Source organism: Erythrolamprus reginae, chromosome 5 (assembly GCF_031021105.1).
Source record: "Erythrolamprus reginae isolate rEryReg1 chromosome 5, rEryReg1.hap1, whole genome shotgun sequence".
NCBI classification, from domain to species: Eukaryota; Metazoa; Chordata; class Lepidosauria; order Squamata; family Dipsadidae; genus Erythrolamprus; species Erythrolamprus reginae.
In genome coordinates this window covers 4,271,883-4,299,079 of record NC_091954.1, presented here as the reverse complement: position 1 = coordinate 4,299,079, position 27,197 = coordinate 4,271,883, and the positions used below count along the sequence as shown (strand labels likewise).

The 27,197-nt window shown below is 44.5% G+C and overlaps 1 protein-coding gene across 8 annotated transcripts in view; it reads left to right on the top strand.

Annotated features, from left to right (window-relative positions):
* Positions 1-27,197, top strand: part of ZMIZ1 (zinc finger MIZ-type containing 1) — a 479,806-nt gene that overhangs the window by 296,187 nt on the left and 156,422 nt on the right. For all 8 annotated transcript variants that reach the window (XM_070751999.1, XM_070752003.1, XM_070752002.1 and 5 more), the window contains exon 5: positions 12,645-12,755. In XM_070751999.1, the coding sequence (XP_070608100.1) occupies positions 12,696-12,755 (60 nt within the window). In that variant the 5' untranslated portion in view covers positions 12,645-12,695. The remainder of the gene's footprint in view (positions 1-12,644; positions 12,756-27,197) is intronic.

Genomic DNA, 27,197 nt, shown 5'->3' with positions numbered 1-27,197 from the left:
AAGATAAAATACAGAAAATAGTATAAGGGCAGACTAGATGGACCATGAGGTCTTTTTCTGCCGTCAGACTTCTATGTTTCTATGTTTCTATTCCATTTCAGACAAATGATTGTTCAATCTCTTCTTAAAAACCTCCAGTGTTGGAGCATTTACAATGTTTTAATATTTATTTTTATTTATTTATTTTGTCAAGTGCATATTGGTAGTATAGAAAGATAACCCCGATGCTAGTGAGAGAGAAACATTAGGACAGGGGACGGAAGGCATGCTGGTGCACTTATGCACACCCCTCACTGACCTCTTAGGAATTGGGAGAGGTCAACAGTGGAGAGACTAGGGGTACAGTTTTGGGGGGTTAGGAGATGATACTACAGAGTCTGGTAGTGAGTTCCATGCATCAACTACTCGGTTACTAAAGTCGTATTTTCTGCAGTCGAGTTTAGAGCGCTTTACTTTGAGTTTCTATCTGTTGTGCGCTCGTGTGTTGTTGTGGTTAAAGCTGAAGCAGTCGTTGACAGGAAGGACGTTGTAGCAGATGATTTTATGGGCTATGCTTAGGTCGTGTTTAAGGCGACGTAGTTCTAAACCTAGGATTGTAAGTCTAGTTGCGTAGGGTATTCCCTTGCGAGTGGAAGAGTGGAAGGCTGGTTTATTGTTCTCACTGTCAGGAAATGTCTCTTTAATTCTAGCTTGTTTCTCTCCCTCTTTCTCTTCCTCCCTCTCATCCTCCCTCCCTCCCCTTCTCTCCTTTACACATTCGGAAGTTAGAGCCAAAATAGGAAAGTGGTGTCTGGCTAAGCAGAGCCGTTACGAGGATCCACCGTCCTCGTGCCCATCCTGAGTTTGATTCCTCAGTTTGATTCCCCATTTTAATTCCTCAGGCCAGAGGTTAAACCCTCCCAACTCCCTTCAGTCCTGCTTTGTTTTTGGTGGCAGTCAGTGACCCTCGGGGAGAAAGCAAGCAAGATCTGTTTGGATGGAAACGCAGAGCCACCTTTTTGCCCTGGAGGAGGCCCTGCTTGGGGCGGGTGCCCACGTGCGACATTTTCTCTTCTTCTTAGTAGAGGTCACACTGCAGCTCCGATGCTCAGACAGTCCCTCGGCTTTTATAATTAGGCTGCAGATGGGCTTGGAGAGGGCGCATTGCCCCCGATGCTCCTGGGGGAGTCCAGCAAATTCACTTAGGCAAACTGTCATCTCCCCCATTCTCCCTCCCTTTCTCTCTCTCCTCTTTCTTTCTGGCTCTCTCACTGTCTGTCCTCTCTCTCATCTTTCTCTGTTTCTCTCCCTATCTCTCTTTCTCCGCTCTCTCTCTCTCTTGTCTCCCTCATCTTTCTCTCTGTCTCTCTCTTCCTTCTGTCTCTCTCTCTCTTCTCTCTCTCTCTCCCTCTCATCTTTTTCTCTCTCCCTATCTCACTCTTTTCTTTCTCCGTCTCATTCTCTCTCTTCTCCCTCCCTCCCTTTTTTCTCTCTTGTCTCTCTCTCACTCTGCCCTCTCTCTCTTTCTGTCTCTCTCCCTCATTCTCTCTCTCTCTCCCTCTCTCTCTCTCTCCTCTCTCTTGTTCTCTCTCCCTCTTTTCTTTCTCTCTGTCTCCCTATCTCTCCTCTTTCTCTTATTCTCCCTCTTGTGTCTCTCCCCCTCTCTGTCCCCTCTCTCTCTCATCTTTCTCTCTCCCCCCTCTCTTCTCCTTCTCTCCTTCTCTCCCTCTCCCTAACCTCTCCTTTCTCTCTCTCCCTATCTCACTTTTATCTTTCTCTGTGTGTCTCTCTCTCCCTCCCTGTCTCTCTCCTCTTTCTCTCTCTCCCTATTTCTCTCTCTCGTCTCTCTCTCTCTCTCCTTTCCTTCCTCTCTCCCTCCCACTCTTCCTATCATTATTTCGGTCGTTTTATTTCTCCCCTCCTTCTCATCCTTCCTTTCATTCTTTTAATCCTTTCTTTATTTCTTCCCTCCCTTCCTTCCTTCCTTCCTTCTTTCCCTCCTCCCTCCTTCCCTAGCAGATGCATGTTAAATCGTACAAGTTGTCAGTCTCCCGTGTGGTATTGAGTCTTGACATTAAAAGCCGTTTGATCCCGCGGTTCTCTCTCCGCCACCTCTCTGAACAGAGGCCTCTTTCAGCATGGCTGTCACGGAGAGAACGAGTGCGGCTCCTTAGCGCTCGCTCTCTCCCTCTTGCTCTCTCTCCCTCTTTGACCGCGCCAGGGGTGGGAAAGATGGCAGCGAAGAGGGAGATAGTTAATCAATAATCACAAGGTCAGCAGACTGTGTCAGCTTCGGTGGCCCCTGTTAGGAAGCAGAAGCAAAAGGATTTGTAGGGACTTGTAAAGGCTTAAAACACACACAGGGAGAGAGACATCTCCCCACCACCACCACCAGTGCTGTGCCAGGCAAGGACAAGGGCCGTCTCAGCTTTGATAGAAGAGAGCCCTCTACTGGCTGGTTGCAAGACAGCAATAAGAAAAGGAATAAAAAGGGACACCCTTGCCTCCCCAAAAAATCTGTGATGCATTTTTATTTTAATATACCTTTTAATATACCTTTACCAGAATAGAGCTGGAAGGAGTGAGTGTGTCTGTCCCCCCGTGGGGGCAGTAAGCACCATTTATTAAATACTTAATAGGTTTTTTAATTGTCCTTCCTTCTCTAGTACCTTAGTCTGATCCTTAATTCCTTTTTAAATAGGAAATAATTAAATAGCATGTTTTTACACGTAAACGCTTTAATCATGATCTAGAACTGAACTTTGATAGCCATTCAAGAAACTTGAGCTACTTGCCTAATCTGTTATCCTACGGAACCTTGTGCGTTTAGTACAAAACCTTAAACAGATGAGGCGACTAGCTCAAATTTCTTGAACTGCTATAAAAGTTCAGTTCAGGTACTAGAGAAGGAAGGACGATAAAAATACTATGAAGTATTCAATAAACAGTGCATAAACTTACTACCCCCACTGTGTTTGCCCCTCCCCCATGGGGGCAGCAGCCATTGCGAGGACAACCTGCCCCCCAAACCGGCTGTCCCCATTTCATACACACAGGCCTCACTGAGGCCTCCGGACTCCTGAAGCCTGGGGACAGCAAAAAACGGCCCAACAAGTCAACCGGAAGTTCGTTTCTGAACTTCCACTTCACCTGTTAGGCCGTTTTTCACCATCTCCAGGGTTCAGGAGACCTTCTTGTAGCCTGCGGAGAGACGAAAACAGCCAATAAGAAGCCCAAAAATCAGCTGGCTATTTTGTGCGTGCGTGCTGCAACTGACATAGGGCAATGCCTCCCATGCCCTCAGATATGTCAGCTGTGGCACGCGTGTCATAGGTTCGCCATCACCCTCCTACCTCATTCTTTGCAACGTACCTGTTTTAAAGAAGGAAAAGGGGGGGGACATGATCGAAATACTTAAATATGTTAAAGGGTTAAATAAGGTTCAGGAGGGAAGTGTTTTTCATAGGAAAGTGAACACAAGAACAAGGGGACACAATCTGAAGTTAGTTGGGGGAAAGATCAAAAGCAATGTGAGAAAATATTATTTCACTGAAAGAGTAGTAGATCCTTGGAACAAACTTCCAGCAGACGTGGTTGGTAAATCCACAGTCACTGAATTTAAACATCCCTGGGATAAACATAGATTCATCCTAAGATAAAATACAGGAAATAGCACAAGGGCAGACTAGATGGACCAGGAGGTCTTTTTCTGCCGTCAGTCTTCTATGTTTCTACAATGGAAAGTGTTGCTTGTTTTTTAATTTTAATTGTTTTTAAAGCCTCCTGGATAGCTCCATGCCGCGGTGGGTGTATCTGCTGAACTCCACCATTTGTCTCTAAAGCTGCTTTTTCCTGATTATTTTAACCGATTAATTAGTTGGTGCAATTCCCACCCATCTTGTTTGTATCCTTGCTTAGTCTTTAATCAAAGCTTCTCATTAAATACCAATTGCGTCTCTCCTGCATATAGGGACACGGGATGCCTACTTATATTTGGTGGCATTGTTGAAAGAGTATCGGAGATTTTTAGACACTTGTGTGTTGTTTCTTTTTTAAGAAAAAGATACTGACAACAGATTATAAAACAGTGATGGCCAAGCTTTTCTGGCTCGGGTACCGAAATAGTGTGCACGCTCACTATCGCGCATGCCCAAGTGCCCTCACCGCATGAATCCCAGCGACCGGTTAGGTCCCACAGAGTTGGCCTTCTCTGGGTCTCGTCAACTAAGCAATGTCGTTTGGCAGGACCCAGGAGAAGAGCCTTCTCTGTGGTGGCCCTGACCCTCTGGAACCAGCTCCCCCCAGAGATCAGAGTTGCCCCCACCCTCCTTGCCTTTCGCAAGCTCCTTAAAACCCACCTCTGTCGTCAGGCATGGGGGAATTGAAATTTCCCTTCCCCCTAGGCTTATAGAATTTATACATGGTATGCTTGTTTGTATGAGTGGTTCTTTAAATTGGGGTTTTTTAGATTGTTTTTAATATTAGATTTGTTTACATTGTCTTTTTATATTGTTGTTAGCCGCCCCGAGTCTTCGGAGAGGGGCGGCATACAAATCTAATCAATCAATCAATCAATCAATCAATCAATGCTTGGGTGAAAACAGCTGCCCCCGCCCCCCAGAGGTAAGAAATTGCCTGTTTCCCAACTTCTGGTGGGCCCAGTAGGCTCTTGTTTCACCTCCCCAGGCTACGAAGGCTTCCCTGGAGCCAGGAGAGGGTAAAATCACCCTCACCCAGCCTCCCGGAGGCTCTCTGGAAGCCAAAAATGCCCTCCCAGAGCTGAGCTAGGACAACGGCTTGCGTGCCAGCAGATATGGCCCTGCGTGCCATCTGTGGCACCCATGCCATAGGTTCACCATCACTGCTATAGAATAAAGAAGTTGGAAGGGATCTCAGAGGTCTTCTAGTCCAACCTGGAAAGGTTAAGTAGAGCGAGGGGGGGCACCGAAAATTTGTCTCGTTGTTATGCTTTAAAACACAATTGCATATGAAATAGTTTCAATCCCACTGGGCTGGAGACCCATATAAACCCCAAGAAGCAAAGTAGGAAACAATTAATGTAATTTTTATTATTTACCAAGGGTGACTATAACATTGTTCAAATTGTGAAGTGCCAAAAGCCTGCTTTGATTACAGCAGGGTACGAACCGAATAGAAGCTTAAGATGAAAACAAACCTGATCACGTTTCCAACACTGTAAATGAAAATATTAAATCTAAGCAAGGAAGGGAAGAGAGGTGGGATTCAGAAGGTTTGAATGAGTTGTGGAGAACCAGTAGTGGAAATTTTGAGTAGTTCGGAGAACCAGTAAATACCACCTCTGATTGGTCCCACATCCCACCTATCTTTGCGTCCTAAGTCCTATCTGGTCAGGAGGAAATGGGGATTTTGCAGAATCCTTCCCCCGGAGTGGGGAGGAAATGGGGATTTTGCAGTATCCTTCCCCCGGAGTGGGGTGGAAATGAAGATTTTGCAATATCCTTCCCCCGAAGTGGGGTGGAAATGAAGATTTTGCAATATCCTTGCCCTGGAGTGGGGAGGGAATGAAGATTTTGCAGTATCCTTGCCCCGAAGTGGGGTGGGAATGAAGATTTTGCAGTATCCTTCCCCCAAAGTGGGGAAGAAATGAAGATTTTGCAATATCCTTCCCCCGAAGTGGGGAGGAAATGAAGATTTTGCAGTATCCTTGCCCTGGAGCGGGGAGAGAATGGAGATTTTGCAGTATCCTTCCCCCGAAGTGGGGTGGGAATGAAGATTTTGCAGTATCCTTCCCCCGAAGTGGGGAGGAAATGAAGATTTTGCAGTATCCTTCCCCCGAAGTGGGGTGGGAATGGAGATTTTGCAGTATCCTTCCCCCGAAGTGGGGTGGGAATGAAGATTTTGCAGTATCCTTCCCCCGAAGTGGGGAGGAAATGAAGATTTTGTAGTATCCTTCCCCCGAAGTGGGGAGGAAATGAAGATTTTGCAGTATCCTTCCCCCGAAGTGGGGTGGGAATGAAGATTTTGCAGTATCCTTCCCCCGAAGTGGGGTGAGAATGGGGATTTTGCAGTATCCTTCCCCCGAAGTGGGGTGAGAATGGGGATTTTGCAGTATCCTTCCCCCTAAGTGGGGTGGGAATGAAGATTTTGCAGTATCCTTCCCCCGAAGTGGGGAGGAAATGAAGATTTTGCAGTATCCTTCCCCCGAAGTGGGGAGGAAATGAAGATTTTGCAGTATCCTTCCCCCGAAATGGGGTGGGAATGAAGATTTTGCAGTATCCTTCCCCCGGAATGGGGATTTTGCAGTATCCTTCCCCTACAGTGGGGTGTGAATGGAGGCAACACTCTTAACATCCACACAAAACACACAAGCACAGGGCTTTCTCCGCTCTGCCTCTTGCAGAGTTCCCCAGGAACACCCCCACCAGCCGATACATCCATAGGATTGTTCACTGTCAGTCTTCTGAAATGCAACCCCCAGATCTCCCACAGTCTCTAATGGTGGCTTATTAATTTGTTTATTAACATTTCTGTGGTGCCTTTCCTTTGGGGAGGGGAGGCAGGCGGCTGCAGAGTGCCCTTTCCTTTTTTCCTCCTCCTTAGGACAGCTCAGATAATAACTGTAGTTAAGGCCACCCTGGGGGCATTCTGAACTCAGCATTTAAATTTAGTTTGCAGCCAGGATGCACCGTTCTCCCAGGGTGCTAATTTTGCCCTTTGAAATCTTCCGGTCTTTTTCTCCCCTTTCTACCTTGTCCCCACAGGAGTTTGCGTTTAACGTGTAGAGCCATTTTGCCGAAATAGAGGATATAGAATGGAATGGAATGGAATAGAGAAATAAGAATGAAATAGAATAGAATAGAGAAATAAGAATGGAACGGAATGGAACGGAACAGAACAGAATAGAATAGAAAAATAAGAATGCAATGGAACAGAATGGAACAGAACAGAATAGAAAATAGAATAGAAGAATGGAGTGGAGTGGAATGGAATGGAATAGAGTAGAGTGGAGAGGAGTGGAATGGAATGGAATGGAGTAGAAGAATAGAGTAGAGTGGAGAGGAGTGGAATGGAATGGAATGGAATGGAATGGAATAGAAGAATAGAATGGAGTGGAGTGGAGTGGAATGGAATGGAATAGAGTGGAGAGGAGTGGAATGGAATGGAATGGAATGGAGTACAAGAATAGAATGGAGTGGAGAGGAGTGGAGTGGAATAGAATGGAGTGGAGAGGAGTGGAATGGAATGGAATGGAAGAATAGAATGGAATGGAGTGGAGTGGAGTGGAATAGAGTGGAGTGGAGAGGAGTGGAATGGAGTAGAAGAATAGAATGGAATTGAGTGGAGTGGAATGGAATAGAATAGAATAGAATAAAATAGAACAGAATAGAATAGAATAGAAGAAAATCACACTTGGCCAATAAATTGTATTCTATTCCATTTTGTCTTTTAACCCTGCTGTTCTGTTCGGGTCGTATGTGACCCGAAGCCAAGTTTGAGTCCCTGTAAAAAATTTTCCCTGCATATCTGAAACTTGAAATTTCATGACTTTTCATCATTTCAGGGGTTCTCTCTATGAGAATTTTTTTGGGGGGGTGGGGGGCTTAGTTTTTGCTGAGCAAAAAAAGTTCCTAATGTTATGTTCGGGTCACATACGACCCGGACCGAAAACACTTCATTTGAAGTGCTTATGTTTGGTCAATTTGAAAACTTTTTTCACTTGGAAAGTAGTCTGAACATTTCTGCACACAATGATATGAAAATTGAAATGAAAAAATTAATCCTTATTGGTTTATTTTGCACATAAATGTGCCGCCCCCCCCGTTTTTGTGATTTTTTTTCAATTTATGGATAGTTTTGCTTGCAAAATCCATTCTATTTTACTGGAGTTGGTGTGGGATTGGTAGCTTGAACATTTCTGAATATAAGAAAAATATAAAGGAACTGAAAAAAATGATTCTTACTGGTTTTTTAACATCAGAAATAAGGCCTCCCCACCCCCTCGGCTGCTTGCAATCATTTTCACTTTTTATTTTTTTATGCTCCAAATCCGAAATATTCTTTAAAATCTTAGGCATTCATTTACTCAATTTAACAATGCTGGTCATCAAAAAATATTTTTGGGGTGGTGGCTAATTGTTTTCTGGGCAAAAAAAAATCATAACTTCAAATCTGTTTCTGTTCGTATATGACAGGACCATAAATATTTTTTTTAGGTACTTGAATTTAATCTTTTTGAAAACTTTTTCAACTGGAAAACTAGTTTGAACATTTATGAACATAATGATATGAAAATTGAACTGGAAAAATTGAGACTTACATTTTTATTTTGATCAAAAAGCCCCTCCCCCCATCCTTTTTGAATTTCGTGTCAATTTATATTTTTTAAGGCTACAAATCCCTAAGGAATTTTCCCCCAAAAGGTTTGATATACTAAATTGAACAATCCTGAACATAAGAAAAATATAAATGAACTGAAAAAAATGACTCTTATTGGTTTATTGTTTTATACTCGAGTATAAGCCTACTCGAGTATAAGCCTATTTGAGTATAAGCATGGGGGCCCATTTATGAGCAAAATAAACCAATAAGGATCATTTTTTCAGTTTAATTTTCATATCATTATGTTCAGAAAGGTTCAAGCTACCAATCCCACACCAAAATAGAATAGTAAAATAGAATGCATTTTGCAGGCAAAATTATCAATAAACTCAAAAGTTTTGATATACTAAATTGAACAATCCTAAACATAAGAAAAATAGAAATGAACTGAAAAAAAATGATTCTTATTGGTTTATTTTTGAATATAAGACCATATCATTTTATACTCGAGTATAAGCCTACTCGAGTATAAGCCTATTTGAGTATAAGCATGGGGGCCCATTTATGAGCAAAATAAACCAATAAGGATTAATTTTCTCAGTTCAATTTTCATATCATTGTGTGCAGAAATGTTCAAGCTACCAATCCCACACCAACTTTAGTAAAATAGAATGGATTTTGCAAGCAAAACTATCCATAAATTGAAAAAACTTTCACAAAAACGGGGGGGGAGGCACATTTATGTGCAAAATAAACCAATAAGGATTAATTTTTTCAGTTCAATTTTCATTCCATTGTGTGCAGAAATGTTCAAACATGTTTCCAGGTGAAAAAAGCTTTCAAAAAGACCAAACATAAGCACTGCAAATGAAGAGTTTTCGGTCCGGGTCAGGGTGACCCGGGAACATAACATTAGGAACTTTTTTCGAACAGAACAGCAGGGTTAAGTTGGATGGCTGCTGAATTAGTTACTTGTCTCTGTTAAAACCATCAAAGGGCTCGGTGTCTTTGCCAGATGCTTCATAATTAAATTTAAGAGTTATTTGAGGATCCTAGAAACAAACTTTTGGGTGAACACACATTTAATAAGGTCTAATCAACTGGTATTGAATTACAAAGAAGAACACTGATAGTTCCTTGACTGGGGTATTGTTTACTTCTTGGTTGTTGATCTAGTCCAGGGGTAGGCAAAGTTGGCTCTTCTATGACATGTGGACTTCAACTCCCAGAATTCCTGAGCTAGCATGATTGGCCCAGGAATTCTGGGAGTTGAAGTCCACAGGTCATAAAAGAGCCAATTTTGCCTACCTCTGGTCTAGTAGTAAGCTCGGTGTGAATACATGGGGAGCAGATGTTTTGGTCTTTATGCCCCCCCCTTTTTTTGGGCTCCTTGAGTTTCTTTTCTGAATGGTATGCAGATATTTATTTATTATTCATTCATTCATTCATTCATTCATTCATTCATTCATGTACATATTGGTAGTATAGAAAGATATAACAATGTTTATACACGTGATACTAGTAAGAGAGAAACATTAGGACAGGGACGGAAGGCACGCTGGCGCACTTATGCACGCCCCTTACTGACCTCTTAGGAATTGGGAGAGGTCAATGTGGATAGTCTAAGGGTAAAGTTTTAGTCTAAGGGTAAAGTCTAAGGGCAAAGGTATTAGGTGATGACACTGCAGAATGTGGTAGTGAGTTCCATGCATTAACTACAGTGATCCCTCTATTATCGCGAGGGTTCCGTTCCAAGACCCCTCGCGATAATCGATTTTTCGTGATGTAGGGTTGCGGAAGTAAAAACACCATCTGCGCATGCGCGCCCTTTTTTTCTATGGCCGCGCATGCGTAGATGGTGGAGTTTGCGTTCCCCGCCGCCCACGCAAAGGGGAAACCCCGATTCGGCTCCTCGCTGCTGCTGCGCTACCGAGCAGATCAGCTGCTGGGCGGCCGAAGGAACCTTCCCTGGGTCTTCCCCCTCTTGCTGGCGGGCGGGCGAGCGGCGGGCATCAGTGAGGAGCCGGGGTTTCCCCTTTGCGTGGGCGGCCGGGAAGACCCAGGTTGGGGGTTCGGGGGGGTGCTGGGAAGCCCCCCAGGCCGGCTGCGACCTTTTAAAACAGCCGCGCCGCTTCCCAGCTGAGTCCTGAAGCCAAACGGCAAAGGCGAACTTCCGCGTTTGGCTTCAGGACTCAGCTGGGAAGCGGCGCAGCTGTTTTAAAAGGTCGCAGCCGGCCTGGGGGGCTTCCCAGCACCCCCGCAGCCGCGCCGCTTCCCAGCTGACTCCCGAAGCCAAACCCAGAAGTGGTTTTTTTTTAAATTAATTTTTTTTTAAAATCGCGATATAGCGTTTCGCGAAGATCGAGATCGCGAAACTCGAGGGATCACTGTACTCGGTTACTAAAGTTGTATTTCCTGCATTCGTGTTTGGAGCAGTTTACTTAAGTTTGTATCTGTTGTGTGCCAGTGTGTTGCTGTGGTAGAGGCTGAAGTAGTCATTGACAGGAAGGACGTTGTAGCAGATGGTTTTATGGGCTATGCTTAGGTTGTGTTTAAGGCGACGTAGTTCCAAGCTTTCTAAACCTAGGATTGTAAGTTTAGTTGCATAGGTGATTCTGTTGCGAGTGGAGGAGTCCATATTTATGTCCCTGTGTTCATTGATGGCTGATGTGTCCGTAAAAGCCGGGTTTCTCTGAATTCTCCACCATGCATAAGGAAAAAAAAAAGCTTTTGACTTCAACAACAGCTAAGAATTAGTCCTCTGTGCTGAGAAACTATTCCTAAATTAAGCATTAAATAATACACCTTTTGGGGGGGTTGGAGGGCAGTTTCACAAAGCATCCACGGACAGCCTGGCTTTATTAAACCCACTTGTGTCTGAAACGGGGAATGGGGAGGAGGGCGGGTTACTACGTGCGAGGCCCCTCATCGCCAGGGCGAAATTCCTTTCTCTGCAATCTAATCCCGTCAGGAGACATGGAGGAAGCACTATCGGAGAGGCCTCCAGTCCAGACAGCCTTGGGGAGGGGGGAGGAGGGGGGATTGTGTGTGTGTGCCTGTGTGTTTCTGCATGTGCAGGACGCATTGCCCGGCAGCATGGATCCTTCTCAGACCTCCTCCATCCAGTGAATTATAAATGAAGCTCCAGCCTATCAGAGGAAAAGGTTAATGTGAACGCAGCCGACGATGCTTGGTAGCTTAGGGAAAGTTGCGCGCTCGGTTGCAGGGTGTGTGTATCCTCCACGCGCAGCATCCCAGCCGAACCTTTGGGGCTTCCCAGCGAATTATGTAGGAAAAGAGCTTTTTACTGGTAAGACGATAATAATAATAATAAAAATATAAAACACAAATCTGTTAACATTGAGCTTAGCAGCTCAACAATCCAACAGTTCAAAAGTGGATTTCTATGCATCTATACTTCCCTCTTTCTAGGGCGAGAGGGATTAATGGCTCCTTTTATTTTTCTTTATTTACTGATTTTATATCTTGCCTTTCTTATTTTTTATACATAATACCCTACCCTCAGGGGTCGGTTGTTTCCGGTTCAGGCCGGTTCTGTGAACCGGGAGCGGCTGCGGCGGGAGTCTCCACCCATCCTCCAGGGATGCGCGGAAGCATCATTCATGCACTCACAAGCGAACCGGTAGCGACGGGATTTAGAACCCACTACTGTTCTCTCTCCTCCTGTTTTTCTTCACAACAATCCTGGTTTGGGCTGAGGAAGGAACTGGCTCAAAACCACCTCGCTGGGTTTCATGGCTAAAGTAGCACCAGAACTTCCCACCTGGCCAAGAACGGTCACTAAGCGAATCAAACTTCCTGCATTGACTTTACTTACTAGGAGCTGGCTAAGAAGGTTGCAACCATATGCACCTGTTTAATCTCAATGTATGTGTCATGTGAACATTGATTAAAGCTTAGTCCAGGTAGAATTAAAATTATCTTTGCGGGCATAAGAAAAACAATACTTCGTGTATGGCTTCAATGGGATTTAATGATGTACAGAGTTAATTATACCTTGAATATAATTGGGTTTAATTATATTAATGTTTTGCTCCAGGTTTCATCCTATAAAAAGGCCTAGTTTAAAAAAAAACATATTTTGGGTTAGGGAAAAGATAAAGAAAAAAGTTTTAGAGTGAAATTGAGAAAGACAGCAGTTATAACAACTGGAAGATTTATATCTTCCCAATATTATAAAATATACCTAGCGGTTCCTATATCCTTATTGCTCTGGTTACTTATGAAATGAATAAAAGGGACAAAAAGTTTCCCGTAAAGAAGCTGTAACATTGAAGATGTTACATTAGACTTTGCAGAATTGTAACTTACATGATGGGGTTTTTTTTTCTGTATCTTTACAGCTTGAGGGATCTTAATGGCTTTCAGGTAGAACTGAAGTGGAGACAATCGCAATGAATTCTATGGACAGACACATACAGCAAACTAACGACCGACTGCAGTGCATAAAACAGGTAAATTAAAGATATCTCAATCTGGTGTGGTGGGTTATTGGTGCTCCCAAGCAGCTACAGCATGATGTGCCACTAGGAGATTGTGTCAAATGCCTTATTGTTATGGCAGTTCTCAGATACATTTCCACTTCTTCTCGATCGTCGTTTCTTGGCGGCTGCTTCTAACCTAAAACAGAGTTTGCAAACAAGATAGAAACATAGAAACATAGAAGTCTGACGGCAGAAAAAGACCTCCTGGTCCATCTAGTCTGCCCTTATACTATTTTCTGTATTTTATCTTAGGATGGATATACTGTATGTTTATCCCAGGCATGTTTAAATTCAGTTACTGTGGATTTATCTACCACGTCTGCTGGAAGTTTGTTCCAAGGATCTACTACTCTTTCAGTAAAATAATATTTTCTCATGTTGCTTTTGATCTTTCCCCCAACTAACTTCAGATTGTGTCCCCTTGTTCTTGTGTTCACTTTCCTATTAAAAACACTTCCCTCCTGGACCTTATTTAACCCTTTAACATATTTAAATGTTTCGATCATGTCCCCCCTTTTCCTTCTGTCCTCCAGACTATACAGATTGAGTTCATGAAGTCTTTCCTGATACGTTTTATGCTTAAGACCTTCCACCATTCTTGTAGCCCGTCTTTGGACCCGTTCAATTTTGTCAATATCTTTTTGTAGGTGAGGTCTCCAGAACTGAACACAGTATTCCAAATGTGGTCTCACCAGCATTCTATATAGCGGGATCATAATCTCCCTCTTCCTGCTTGTTATACCTCTAGCTATGCAGCCAAGCATCCTAGATTTTTCACTCTGTTTTGTTTATTTATTTATTTTATTTATTAGATTTGTATGCCGCCCCTCTCCGCAGACTCGGGGCGGCTCACAACACAATAAAACAGTTCATGACAAATCTAATAATTTACAATTTAAAATATTTTTTAAAAACCCATTATTAAGCAGACATACATACAAACATACCATACATAAATTATATAGGCCCGGGGGAGATATCTCATTTCCCCCATGCCTGACGACAAAGGTGGGTTTTGAGGAGTTTACGAAAGGCAAGGAGGCTAAGGGGCAGTTCTAATCTCTGTGGGGAGCTGGTTCCAGAGAATCGGGGCCGCCACAGAGAAGGCTCTTCCCCTGGGGCCCGCCAACCGACATTGTTTAGTTGACGGGACCCGGAGAAGGCCCACTCTGTGTTTAAAATGGATAGCAACCGAAAAGGATTTGGATTGATTGAGAAGACTGTCTTTGCTTCCAGGAATTGCAACTGAGTATTTCCCATTTAAAAACAATTTCTTCACAATAATTAGGACACAGTTGTTGTTTTTTTTAAAAAAAAATCTTTCTAATTACCTTCTTAAAATTTCTGGGTTATCAAAAGGAACAGGCAGATGGCTGTTTATATAATAGTCTCCTATATTTCAAGTAGTCTGGGAATCTAAATCTGATTTGGTTGTGTTCTCAATCGCTTCACTAAGCTGTCAAGCAGAGGAAAAATCTGATGTTTGTGGAGTCTTTGGTTGTTTTCTTGCAGACGTTTTATTACCCAGCTAGGTAACATTATCAGGTAGCGCTGAGAGGGCACGCTTCACACCCTGTGCGACAAATATTTCCTCCTGTTGAAATTCGACATTTCCCTGTTAGCTTCCTGTGCGTGCGCCTCCAGCCTCCTCCATGTGTTTCTTGCTTGGCTTTTGAGGACATTATAAAAATGGAAACAGTCACCACATCACTGGTCTTGATGGGTCTCCCCAGGCTGATATTACGCAGATGACATCAACGTCTTCTGTACATCTGTGCTGAACATGTAGAGTGGAGCCACACAACCTGGGATGAATTTAGTGGAGGCAATCAAGAAAGTGTGCAGTCCCCCTTTTAAAGTTTATTAAAGTGCCTGACTGGGGCTCATGAAATGTGGACTAGGATCTGTGTGAATCAGATATTTCTTTACTTCCTTCTTTCCCTCCCTGCTTATACTTCTTTCTTCTCCTTCCTTCCTTCCTTCCTCCCTCCCTCCCGCATTTACTTACTTGCTTCTTTCCTTCCTTCTTTTCTTCCTTCCTACCACCCTCCCTCCCTCCCTCCCTCCCTCCATTCCTTCCTTCCTTCCTTCCTTCCTTGCTTCTTTCCTTCCTTCCTTCTTTTCTTCCTCCCTACCACCCTCCCTTCCTCCCTCCCTCCCTCCATTCCTTCCTTCCTTCCTTCCTTCCTTACTTGCTTGCTTCTTTCCTTCCTTCCTTCTTTTCTTCCTCCCTACCACCCTCCCTCCATTCCTTCCTCCCTCCATTCCTTCCTTCCTTCCTTACTTACTTACTTCTTTCCTCCCTCCCTTCCTCCCTCCCTCCATTCCTTCCTTCCTTGCTTCTTTCCTTCCTTCCTTCTTTTCTTCCTCCCTACCACCCTCCCTCCCTTCCTCCCTCCCTCCCTCCATTCCTTCCTTTTTTCCTTCCTTCCTTCCTTACTTCCTTATTTACTTCGTTCCTTCCCCCCTCCCTTCCTTCCTTCTTTCTTTCTTTCCTTCCTTCTTTTCTTCCTTCCTTCTTTTCTTCCTCCCTACCACCCTCCCTTCCTTCCTCCCTCCATTCCTCCCTCCCTTCCTTCCTTCCTTACTTGCTTCTTTTCTTCCTTCCTTCTTTTCTTCCTCCCTACTACCCTTCCTCCCTCCCTCCATTCCTTCCTTCCTTATTTACTTCGTTCCTCCCTCCCTCCCTCCCTCCCTTACTTCTTTCCTTCCTTCCTTCTTTTCTTCCTTCCCTCCCTCCCCATACTTCTTCCTCCTTCTCCTTCTTTCCTTCCATCCATCCAACTTCCCTCTCTCCATCCTTCCTTTTCTCCCTCCCTCCCTATACTTCTTCCTCCTTCCTTCCTTCAATCCTCCTTCCCTCCTCTCATCCCTTCCTCCTTCCCATATTTTTTCTCCTTCCTTCCTTCCTTCATTCCCCCATCCCACTATATTTTCTAACCGATTCAGTAATGTTCATAACTCAACATTGGCACAGTTTCTACTGTACTTACAATTTGATTTTTTATAACTCAAATTCCCTCCCTAAAATGTTGCTGGTTCCTCATCTGCAAATTGCCCCTCTTCCCAAGTCTTCATAAATGTTTAGCCCATGTGAAACATTGATCCTATTGGTTTTCATGCTTGCTCTGCCCTAAATTGCTCATTCTGGATAGGTGTTTGAGAAGAGAAAAAAGTCTGGTTCACAGATATTGCAATACCAGGTGATGGAGGAATTGAAGAGAAAAACAGCTAGAAAAAAATAAAATAGTGTGACTTTCAAATTGAAATTGAACAATTGTGGAGGAAGAAACCAAGAGCTGGAGCCACTGGATGGTGCTGGCTGTTTACTCACAGATTGCCCTTGGGGACACCATTTGTCTGAGATGGTATAGGGCAGTAATGGTGAACCTATGACATGGGTGCCACAGGTAGTACATGGAGTCATATCTGCTGGTACATGAACTGTTGCCCTAGCTTAGCTCCAATGTGCATGTGTGTGCCGGCCAGCTGATTTTTGGCTCACACAGAGGCCCTGGGAGGGCATTTTTGGCTTCCAGGGAAGCCTTTGGAGCCTGGGGAGGGCAAAACACGAGCCTACTGGGCCCACCAGAAGTTGAGAAACAGGCCATTTCCGGCCTCCACAGGGCATTGAATTGCAGTTGTGGGCACAGGTTCGCCGTGATTGTCTTAAGGTTTTTAATTTGTCCCTATTACTGAAATTACAAGCCATATTTTGTTCGGAATCCTTGGGTACCCTACCCATTCCTCTCCTCTCTCTCTAAATTTTCAGATATTAAGTAAGAATTAAGGAGAAATTTCCTGACAGTCAGAACAATTAATCAGTGGAACAGCTTGCCTCCAGAAGCTGTGAATGCTCCAACACTGGAAGTTTTTAAGATGATGTCGGATAACCATTTGTCTAAAGTGGTGTAGGGTTTCCTGCTTAATCAGGGGGTTGGGCTAGAAGACCTCCAAGGTCCCTTCCAGCTCTGTTATTCTATTATCTTCCTTTCTTGTCCACCCTTGAAAACCTTTTCACAATTTCTCACACCCTCCAAAGTTCTGCCACAAAGTCAGAAAGGGAAGGGGAAAAAAATCCCTGAACAGGCTTCTTTCTAAGTTGTGATGTGAAGGACAAGTTGCCCATTTTAAAGGCACCGAAAACAGAGGAAGAGAAGAGATGGGGAAAGAGAGCTCATGATTCTTCTGGCTTCGGTTTCTGCACATTTTGTAGACTGGCTGGCAACAGTTAGTATTTCAAGGAGACAGACAGCCTTAACTCTCCTGCCCTGCAGAAGGATATAAATAGTAATCTCCTCCCGCTGGAGAGGATCAAGTTCCATCAATAGGTCAAGGGAAGTTTTTAACCCCAGACATCACCCATCCCTTGCTGAAAAGGATTCAGGATAACTTTGGAAACCCACTGGTGCTCTAACTTCCACGCCTGAAAAGCGATGGAGGTAGACCTCGGCTTATGACCGCCCTCGAGCCCATCTGGGGTTGAGTTTTGTTCCGTTTTATTACTTTTCTTGTCACAGTGGTAAAAGCAAGCGAACACTGCACTGGGTAAGTTAGTGGCACCATTGTTAATGTTGACTCCAGCATGACCTTGGGACACAGCAGTGGTCAGACGTATGAGTCGGTTGTCAATCAACCTTTTAAAAATAATCTTTATTATTAGAATAGAATAAAATAGAATTTGAAATAATTGGAATGGAATGGGATGGGATTATTAAGTTTTCTGGTTAAAGAAATTAGAATAGAATAGAATTTGAAATAATTGGAATGGAAATTAGAATAGAATGGAGTGGAATAGAATAGAATAATAGAATTCTTTATTGGCCAAGTGTGATTGGACACACAAGGAATTTGTCTTTGGTGCAGATGCTCTCAGTGTACATAAAAGAAAAAGAGACATTTGTCAAGAATCATGTGGTACAACACTTAATGATTGACAAAGGGGTCAAATAAGCAATGAAGAAACATTCAACTACAGAGTGAGCTGAACCACGCCCAGCTTTAAGCTTCTTAAACTTTCAGTTCCGATTCTCTGCACAGACTCAGAAGTGGTTAGCTCCCATTGGCTGACTTAGTTGCCATGCCTATTCATTGGTTGATCTTGTAAACATAGGCTCTCTCAGTTTATGGATATCTTAACAATAGGCTGACTCTGTAAACCGTTTAGGGAGGGCTGTCAATCACTGTGAAATGGTATAGAAGTCTAAGGCAGTGATGGCGAACCTTTTTTTCCCTCCGAAAGAGCATGCACTTGTACTATCGCACATGCACGAGTGCCCACATCCATAATTTAATACCTGGAGAGGGTGAAAACAGCTTCCCCTGCCCCTCGGAGGCCCTCTGCAGGCCGGAAACAGCCTGTTACCCAACTTCTGGTAGGCCCAGTAGGCTTGTGTTTTGCCCTCCCCAGGCTCCAAAGGCTTCCCTGGAGCTGGAGGAGGCTAAAAACACCCTCCACATCCCCCCAGAGGCGTTCTGAAGCCAGAAACGCCCTCCCAGAGCCCCTGTGTGAGCAAAAACTCAGGTGGCTGGCATGCACATTCACATTGGAGCTAAGCTAGGGCAATGGTTCGTGTGCCAGCAGATGTGTCTCCCTTTTGTGTCCTACTGACAAGCCAAGCCAACGGGGAAGCTGGGTTCACTGGCCCAGTGAAGGGCTGCAAAAAATTTTTACTACCACACTGTAGGTGTGGCTTGTTTTGTGGGTGTGGCTTGCCAGATATGTGATCAGGTGGGAGTGGCTTGACGATCATGTGACCGGGGGTGGCTTAAAGCAGTGTTTCCCAACCTTGGCAACTTGAAGATATTTGGACTTCAACTCCCAGAATTCCCCAGCCAGCGAGTTGAAGTCCAGATATCTTCAAGTTGCCAAGGTTGGGAAACACTGGCTTAAAGGTCATGTGACTGGCTTAAAGGTGGCCAACTTGATATCACTCACGTCCAGGGTTAAGGTTAGGGTGCCTGGCCTCTCCTTGCCTTAAAGAGATACAATTTCCCTCTCTATTTACTATTATTCAACATCCAAAATATACTCTTTAATTCTATGTATGTATGTCATATGTGTACATTCATATTACACACAGGCACACAAAAATATGCATTATCTACTATATAAACTATACATGTATGTACACACACACACTCATGCACAGCTCTTCTAAAATTATACACATTCAACCTCATTTACTGCAATGGGAAAAACATACCCAGAACCCAGAAGGGAAAAGAAGAAAAAAAAATTCAATTTTTTTCTACCGGTTCTGTGTACCTGACCGTACCCGTAGGAGCCCATCACTGATTCAAGGCCTCAATGGGTTACAAAAAATGGGCCTTTGAGGCACTGCTTTCAAATGATGTATGTGCATTTGTTTGTGTCGTGTTTCTGTATAGTACGGAAGGGAAGAAAGTACAGTGATACCTTGTCTTACAAACTTAATTGGTTCCGGAACGAGGTTCTTAAGGCGAAAAGTTTGTAAGACGAAACAATGTTTCCTATAGGAATCTATGGAAAAGCGATTAATGCGTGCAAGCCCCAAATTCACTCCTTTTGCCAGCAGAAGCACCCGTTTTTGCGATGCTGTGATTTCACTGAGGCTCCCCTTGCTGGGAAACCCCACCTCCGAACTTCCGTTGCCAGCGAAGCGCCCGTTTTTGCGCTGCTGGGATTCCCCTGAGGCTCCCCTCCATGGGAAACCCCACCTCCGGACCTCTGTGTTTTTGAGATGCTGTGATTTCACTGAGGCTCCCCTTGCTGGGAAACCCCACCTACGAACTTCCGATGCCAATGAAGCGCCCGTTTTTGCGCTGCTGGGATTCCCCTGCAGCATCACAAAAACACGGAAGTCCGGAGGTGATGTTTCCCATGGAGGGGAGCCTCAGGGGAATCCCAGCAGTGCAAAAACGGGTGCTTCGCTGGCAACAGAAGTCCGGAGGCGGGGCATCCCAGCAGCGGCGGTGGGTTTGTAAGGTGAAAATAGTTTGTAAGAAGAGGCAAAAAAAATCTTAAACCCCGGTTTGTATTTCGAAAAGTTTGTATGATGAGGCGTTTGTAAGACGAGGTATCACTGCATGTGCCTCTCTCTGTGTGTGTGCATCTTGCACAGTCTCTGGAACGTCCTTCCCTTCTTCTCCTCCTCCTCCTCCTCTTCTCCTTCCCTCCCTCCTTCCCTCCGTCCTTAGCAATATTTTCCCATTTCAGACATATGCACGCATCACACGGTTCTCATCCATGTCAAGCCAACCGCAGCCACAACAACCCATAACGACCTCAAAAGTGGCAACGCGAGCTATGACATCTTTATGCAGTTATGCACTGGAATTCTGGTGCCTGCTGCAAATATGTAGGTCAGAGCATCCGCGTTTGGATGCCGTGACACACACGGTCTTTTAATGATTTAAATGCCTTCCCCCATCCCTAGATGCCACCGTGCGAGATGCTGCCTCAGTCCTTCCCCAGGGAATTGAAAAAAAAATATTAAAAGTGCTTTCTGGCCAAGCAATTTTAAGAATAGAATAGAATAGAATTTTATTGGCCAAGTGTGATTGGACACACAAGGAATTTGTCTTGGTGCAGATGCTCTCAGCGTACAAAAAATAAAATATACATTTGTCAAGAATCATATGGTATGACACTTAATGATTGTCATAGGGGTCAAATAAGCAATGAAGAAGCAATATTAATAAAAAACTTAGGATATAAGCAACAAGTGACAGTCATACAGTCCTAAGTGGGAGGAAATGGGTGATAGGAATGATGAGAAAAACTAGTAGAATAGAAGTGCAGATTTAGTAGAAAGTCTGACAGTGCTGAGGAAATTATTTGTTTAGTAGAGTGATGGTGTTTGGAAAAAAACTGTTCTTGTGTCTAGTTGTCTTGGTGTGCAGTGCTCTGTAGCGATGTTTTGAGGGTAGGAGTTGAAACAGTTTGTGTCCAGGATGTGAGGGGGTCAGTAAATATTTTCCCCGCCCTCTTTTTGACTCGTGCAGTATACAGGTCCTCAATGGAAGGCAGGTTGGCAGCAATTGTTTTTTCTGCAATTCTGATTATCCTCTGAAGTCTGTGTCGGTCCTGTTGGGTTGCAGCACCAAACCAGACAGTTATAGAGGTGCAGATGACAGACTCAATGATTCCTCTGTAGAACTGTATCAGCAGCTCCTGGGGCAGTTTGAGCTTCCTGAGTTGGCGCAGAAAGAACATTCTTGGTTGTGCTTTTTTGATGATGTTTTTGATGTTAGGTGACCATTTTAGGTCTTGAGATATGATAGAACCTAGAAATTTGAAGGTCTCTACTGTTGATACTGTGTTGTCTAGTATTGTGAGAGGTGGAAGGGTTTCTCCTAAAGTCTACCACCATTTCTACGGTTTTGAGTGTGTTCAGTTCTAGATTGTTCTGGTCACACCACAAGGATAGTTGTTCAACTTCCCATCTGGAAAGACCAAAGCAGAAAGCTTCGATTCAAGGAAGCCTTTCATTGCCCCACAGCCTTGCCAAGCAATTTTGAGCCAACGCAAAAGCTTGAAATAATATGAAACTCTAATAATCGTCTTCACTTCCTTCCCACCTCCAGCATCTGTTCTCTGTCAGGTATGGACAATTGACAAACTTTGGGTCACTTCTTCCCTCCCATCCAGTGATGGGCTGCTGCCCCCACCGGGGTGGGGGGACGGACGTAGTAGGTGTAGTAAGTTTATGCACTATTTATCGAATACTTAATTGTTTTTTATTGTCCTTCCTTCTCTAGTACCTTAGTATGATCCTTCATTACTTTTAAAATAAAAAGTACAGCGTTTCCTCGATTTTCGCGGGTTCGAACTTCCCGAAAAGCCTATACCACGGATTTTCAAAAAGATTAATTAAAAAATACTTGGCGGTGTTTTTTCCCCTATACCACGGTTTTTCCCGATCGATGATGTCATATGTCATCACCAAACCTTCATCCTCCTTTAATAAATATTTTTTAATAAACTTTTGTTGTGGTTAACTCTGGCCCAGCTCCTGCCCCAAGGACTGTGGATGTGGTGGAGACATCCACATGCTGCAGGCCTGTTTTGCCCCCGGTGGAATCTGCTGATGAAGGCTCCTCTGATCAAGAAGACAGGAGTGACAGGGAGGAGGAGAGTGGGGCAGACAGCTCAGAAGGAGATCAATTCTCTAGCTCCTCCTTGGATTCAGAACAAGAGTTAATGATACAGCCACGCATGCGGAGAGCAATGCATAGGCAACAACAACTAAGAGATTATTATCAAAGAACATGAGGCCACCTGTGGTTGGGTGGGGCTGTGGTCATTAGTGAGGCTGCTATAAAGAGCAGCCGGTGGGTTTGGCCAGTGTTGAGGATTATCTGATCATTGTGTTTCGTGACTGCTTTACTGACTTTGACCTTTTGTGTGCTGATTTTCCCCCGCTTTGAAACTAAACCAGGGCAATGTGTGTTTCACTTTGTGAAAAAAGAAGGACTGTGAATGACCTCACAGCTGCAAGCTAAGTATCACAGAACTGATAAGGGACTTGTACAAATTACCGGTTTGGTTGGAGACAAGTGCTCCAAAAGAGGGCTTGGTTTAAGTGAATTTTCATTATAAAGAACATTGTTTTGAATTTTCAAACGTGTCTATGTGTCTGAAATTGTATCTGTGCATTTTTGGGAGGAGTTTACCAGAGAGCTCGACAGAACAACTTTAATATATAAACATGGTGAGGAATAATCTAAATGGTTGCTAAGCGAATGGGAAATGGTAATTTAGGGGTTTAAAGTGTTAAGGGAAGGCTTGGGATACTGTTCATAGCCAAAAATAGTGTACAGTGAACCCTCGAGTTTCGCGTCCTCAAGGATCGCGAAAGGGCTATTTCGCTAGTTTTCAACCCGGAAGTAAACTCCACCATCTGCGCATGCGTGCCCTTCCACGCAGGCGTAGATGGTGGAGTTTCCCCGCCGGGCAGAGGCTTCCCTGGGTCTTCCCCCTCTTGCCCCGGTAAGACCCCAGCGGCGGTGGGCTGGAGCGTGAGCTTGGGGCACCCTAGCTCTGCTTCCCAGCTGGGAAGCGGAGCCGGCAACAGCGTGGGCGGGCGGCGTGGGCGAGCTTGGGGCAGCCTAGCTCCGCTTCCCAGCTGGGAAGCGGAGCCGGCAACAGCGTGGGCGGGCGGGCGGCGCGGGCGAGCTTGGGGCAGCCTAGCTCCGCTTCCCAGCTGGGAAGCGGAGCCGGCAACAGCGTGGGCGGGCGGGCGGCGCGCGTGAGCTTGGGGCAGCCTAGCTCCGCTTCCCAGCTGGGAAGCGGAGCCGGCAACAGCGTGGGCGGGCGGGCGGCGCGCGCGAGCTTGGGGCAGCCTAGCTCCGCTTCCCAGCTGGGAAGCGGAGCCGGCAACAGCGTGGGCGGGCGGGCGGCGCGCGCGAGCTTGGGGCAGCCTAGCTCCGCTTCCCAGCTGGGAAGCGGAGCCGGCAACAGCGTGGGCGGGCGGCGCGCGCGAGCTTGGGGCAGCCTAGCTCCGCTTCCCAGCTGGGAAGCGGAGCCGGCAACAGCGTGGGCGGGCGGCGCGCGCGAGCTTGGGGCAGCCTAGCTCTGCTTCCCAGCTGGGAAGCGGAGCTAGGGTTTCCCCAAGCGCGCGCGCACCCCAGGCGCGAGCAACGGGGTGGGCGGGTGAAGGGCGGGCGGCAGTGGAAGTAAAAACACCATCTGCGCACGCGCAGATGGTGTTTTTACTTCCGCACCGCTACTTCGCGAAAAATCGATCATCGCTTGGGGTCCTGGAACGGAACCCTCGCGATGATCGAGGGTTCACTGTATTTACTTCCGCATCTCTACTTCGCGGAAATTCGACTTTCGTGGGCGGTTTCTGTTGTAATAGGATTCCCACCTGTGTAAGGTAGGGAACGACAGAATATTCAGACCACATGAATGGCCCCTAATTAAAGGCTTCTCCCTTACAGTCCTCCGAGAGAGTAGTTGCTACGCGTGTTGCAGGTACTTTCGTGAAAATCCAGCCCTTTCAAGGGCCTACTCTCGAGTCTGAAGTGTAGACACAACATTTGAGACGCTGTCAAATCCGTCTCCATTTGACTTATTTCCAACGTGGGTTAGCAGTATCCTCCGAGGCTGTAAATCAAACATGGCAAGTCTGCAGCGAAATATTTTAATATCTCTCTAATTTTATGAGTCATCTCCAACCTCAGATCCTTTATCTCGTTGTTCTGTCTCTAGTGCTTCTTTTGTGCTGAAGTAGCGCTCGAGACAAAACGGTCACAATAACCGAGGCACATCTAGGAATATTCCAGATAGAGTGTGAATCTTTCCTCTCACATATGTTTTCCCCACATCCAGCAACGGAGTAGCAGATCAGCCAGAAAAAAATAAAAACCAAACTTTCCTACCAAATTGATAACTTTGACAGACAAGGTTGAGCAAGTTTAACATCTGGAAAATAGTTTTAGCCACTCATCCTAATGTCCCTTTGTAGGTCAGTAAGTAAGAGCCAGGAATCATTAAAGACCTTATAGATTTGATTTGATTGGATTTTATTGGATTTGTATGCCACCCCTCTCCGTAGACTCGGGGTGGCTAACAACAGTAGTAAAACAGCATATAACAATCCAATATTTAAAAAGTTAAAAACCCTTATTGTAAAACCAAACATACATACAGACATACCATGCATAAAATTGTAAAGGCCTAGGGGGAAAGAGTATCTCAGTTCCCCCATGCCTGGCGGCAGAGGTGGGTTTTGAGAAGCTGACGAAAGGCAAGGAGGGTGGGAGCAATTATAATCTCTGGGGGGAGTTGGTTCCAGAGGGCCGGGGCCGCCACAGAGAAGGCTCTTCCCCTGGGTCCCACCAAGCAAAATTGTTTAGTTGACGGGACCCAGAGAAGACCCACTCTGTGGGACCTAACTGGTCACTGGGATTCGTGCAGCAGAAGGCAGTCCCTGAGATAGTCTGGTCCGGTGCCATGAAGGGTGACCCTCACTCTGTCAAGGACCTCATATGAGTACTCATATCTAATGATCTCAGTGCCAGAGCTCACTGTAACAGCATTGCTAAAAAGGCACTAAGAGTTATTAATCTAATCCTGCGTAGCTTCTTCTCTGGCAATACTAATCTACTAACTAGCACATACAAAACATTTGCTAGACCAATTCTTGAATACAGTTCACCTGTCTGGAACCCGCACTGCATACCAGATATCAATACAATCGAGAGAGTCCAAAAATATTTCAAAAGAAGAGTCCTCCACCTCTGCTCGCAACAGAATACTGTACAGTGGTACCTCCACCTAAACATGTCTCTACTTACGAACTTTTCTAGATAACAACCGGGTGTTCAAGATTTTTTTGCATCTTCTTAAGAACCATTTTCTACTTACAAACCCGAGCCTCCAAAACTGTAACTGGAAAAGGCAGGAAGAAGCCTCCGTGGGGCCTCTCTAGGAATCTCCTGGGAGGAAACAGGATCAGAAAAGGTGGGAAGAAGCCTCCGTGGGGCCTCTCTAGAAATCTCTGGGGAGGAAACAGAGTCGGAAAAGGCGAGGAGAAGCCTCCGTGGGGCCTCTCTAGGAATCTCAGGGCTTCCACCCTCCCTGTGGTTTTCCTAATCGCACACATTATTTGCTTTGACATTGATTCCTATGGGAAAAATTGCTTCTTCTTACAAACCTTTCTACTTAAGAACCTGCTCACGGAACGAATTAAGTTCATAAGTAGAGGTACCACTGTACCTTATTCCACTAGACGTGAAATTTTGGGCTTAGATAGCCTAAAGCTTTGTCGCCTTCGATTTGACCTAAGAGTAATTCATAAAATCATTTACCACAATGTCTTACCTGTCAATGATTTCTTCAGCTTCAACTGCAACAATGCACAAGTACACAATCGATTCAAATCTAATGTAAACCATTCCAAACTCGACTGCAGAAAACACGACTTCAGCAACAGAGTGATCAATGCCTGGAATGCCCTACCCGACTCTGTGATTTCTTCCCCAAACCCCCAAAACTTTAACTTTAGACTGTCTACAGTCAATCTCACCCCATTCCTAAGAGGTCTGTAAGGGGTGTCCATAAGCGCACCATTGTGCCTACCATCCCCATCCTACTGTCCTATTGCCTAATTTAATCTACCATGCTAATGTTTATGTTACCCACTACCTTTGGCTCCTGACAAAACAACCAACCAACCAACAAAAAAATGAAAGCTGTTTGAATGAAGAGAAAAGTTAAAGCAGCTATTTATGTATTTGTTTGCATGCTTTGTTTTGTTTGTTAGATTTATTTGCTGCTTCTCTAGGCTGGGTTACTCCAGGCGGCCTTACAACATGAAAAAGGAAGCAAAGGGGGAAAATATGTGTGTGAGCAGAAGAGACATAAAATAATAGAGCAATAAAGTAAACAATGATAAACCAGCACAACCAGAATAAATACCTGTACATCAATATCATATGATAAATGAGTCATGTTTGGAGCGGTTTACTTTAAGTTTGTATCTGTTGTGTGCTCGTGTGTTGCTATGGTTGAACCTGAAGTAGTCGTTGACAGGAAGGATGTTGCAGCAGATGATTTTATGGAATTGTTGCTTAGGTCGTGTTTAAGGCGACATAGTTCTAAGCTTTCTAAACCTAGGATTGTAAGTCTAGTTGCGTGGGGTATTCTGTTGCGAGTGGAGGAGTGGAGGGCTCTTCTAGTAAAGTCTCTCTGGACGTTTTCTAGAGTGTTTATGTCCGAATGGACAGGCGCATTTGTTAGCGTTGACATTCCGGAAGGTAAAAACAAGAAACAAATGGAGAGTCGGTTATTGATAGTCCCGTACAGGATGCAATCTTATTTGTTCTGCTTTGCAAACGGGCGGGCGGGACTTTCAAATATTACTTCAAGCATGCAGAGTGAGACATAGTTACAGCAGCTAAGATTGTATATGCACAATGTTGGAAATTGAATAGGATACCAACAGAAAGGGAAGTTTTGAGAAAAATTATGGATTGTGCAGAGATGAGTAGATTGACTTTGAAACTTAAAGATAAACAAGACTTGAATTATTATAAAATTTGGGGGACGTTTTATGATTGGATAGAAAACTAAGAAATATGTATGTATTAGTAATTGTGGGAAAAATTGAAGCATGAGAATTTGGTTTAAATTTTGGAAGCCAGATGGTAAAGATGATAAATGGTGGTAGCACTATATAATGATATAACACAAAATTTACTTATGGTTTAAATTTTAAACATATACAACTTTATCTTATGAAGTAGGTGATATATTATGAATAGTTTCTATATATAGAATAGAATAGAATAGAATTTTATTGGCCAAGTGTGATTGGACACACAAGGAATTTGTCTTGGTGCATATGCTCTCAGTGTACATAAAATAAAATATAGATTTGTCAAGAATCATGTGGAACAACACTTAATGATTGTCATGGGGTC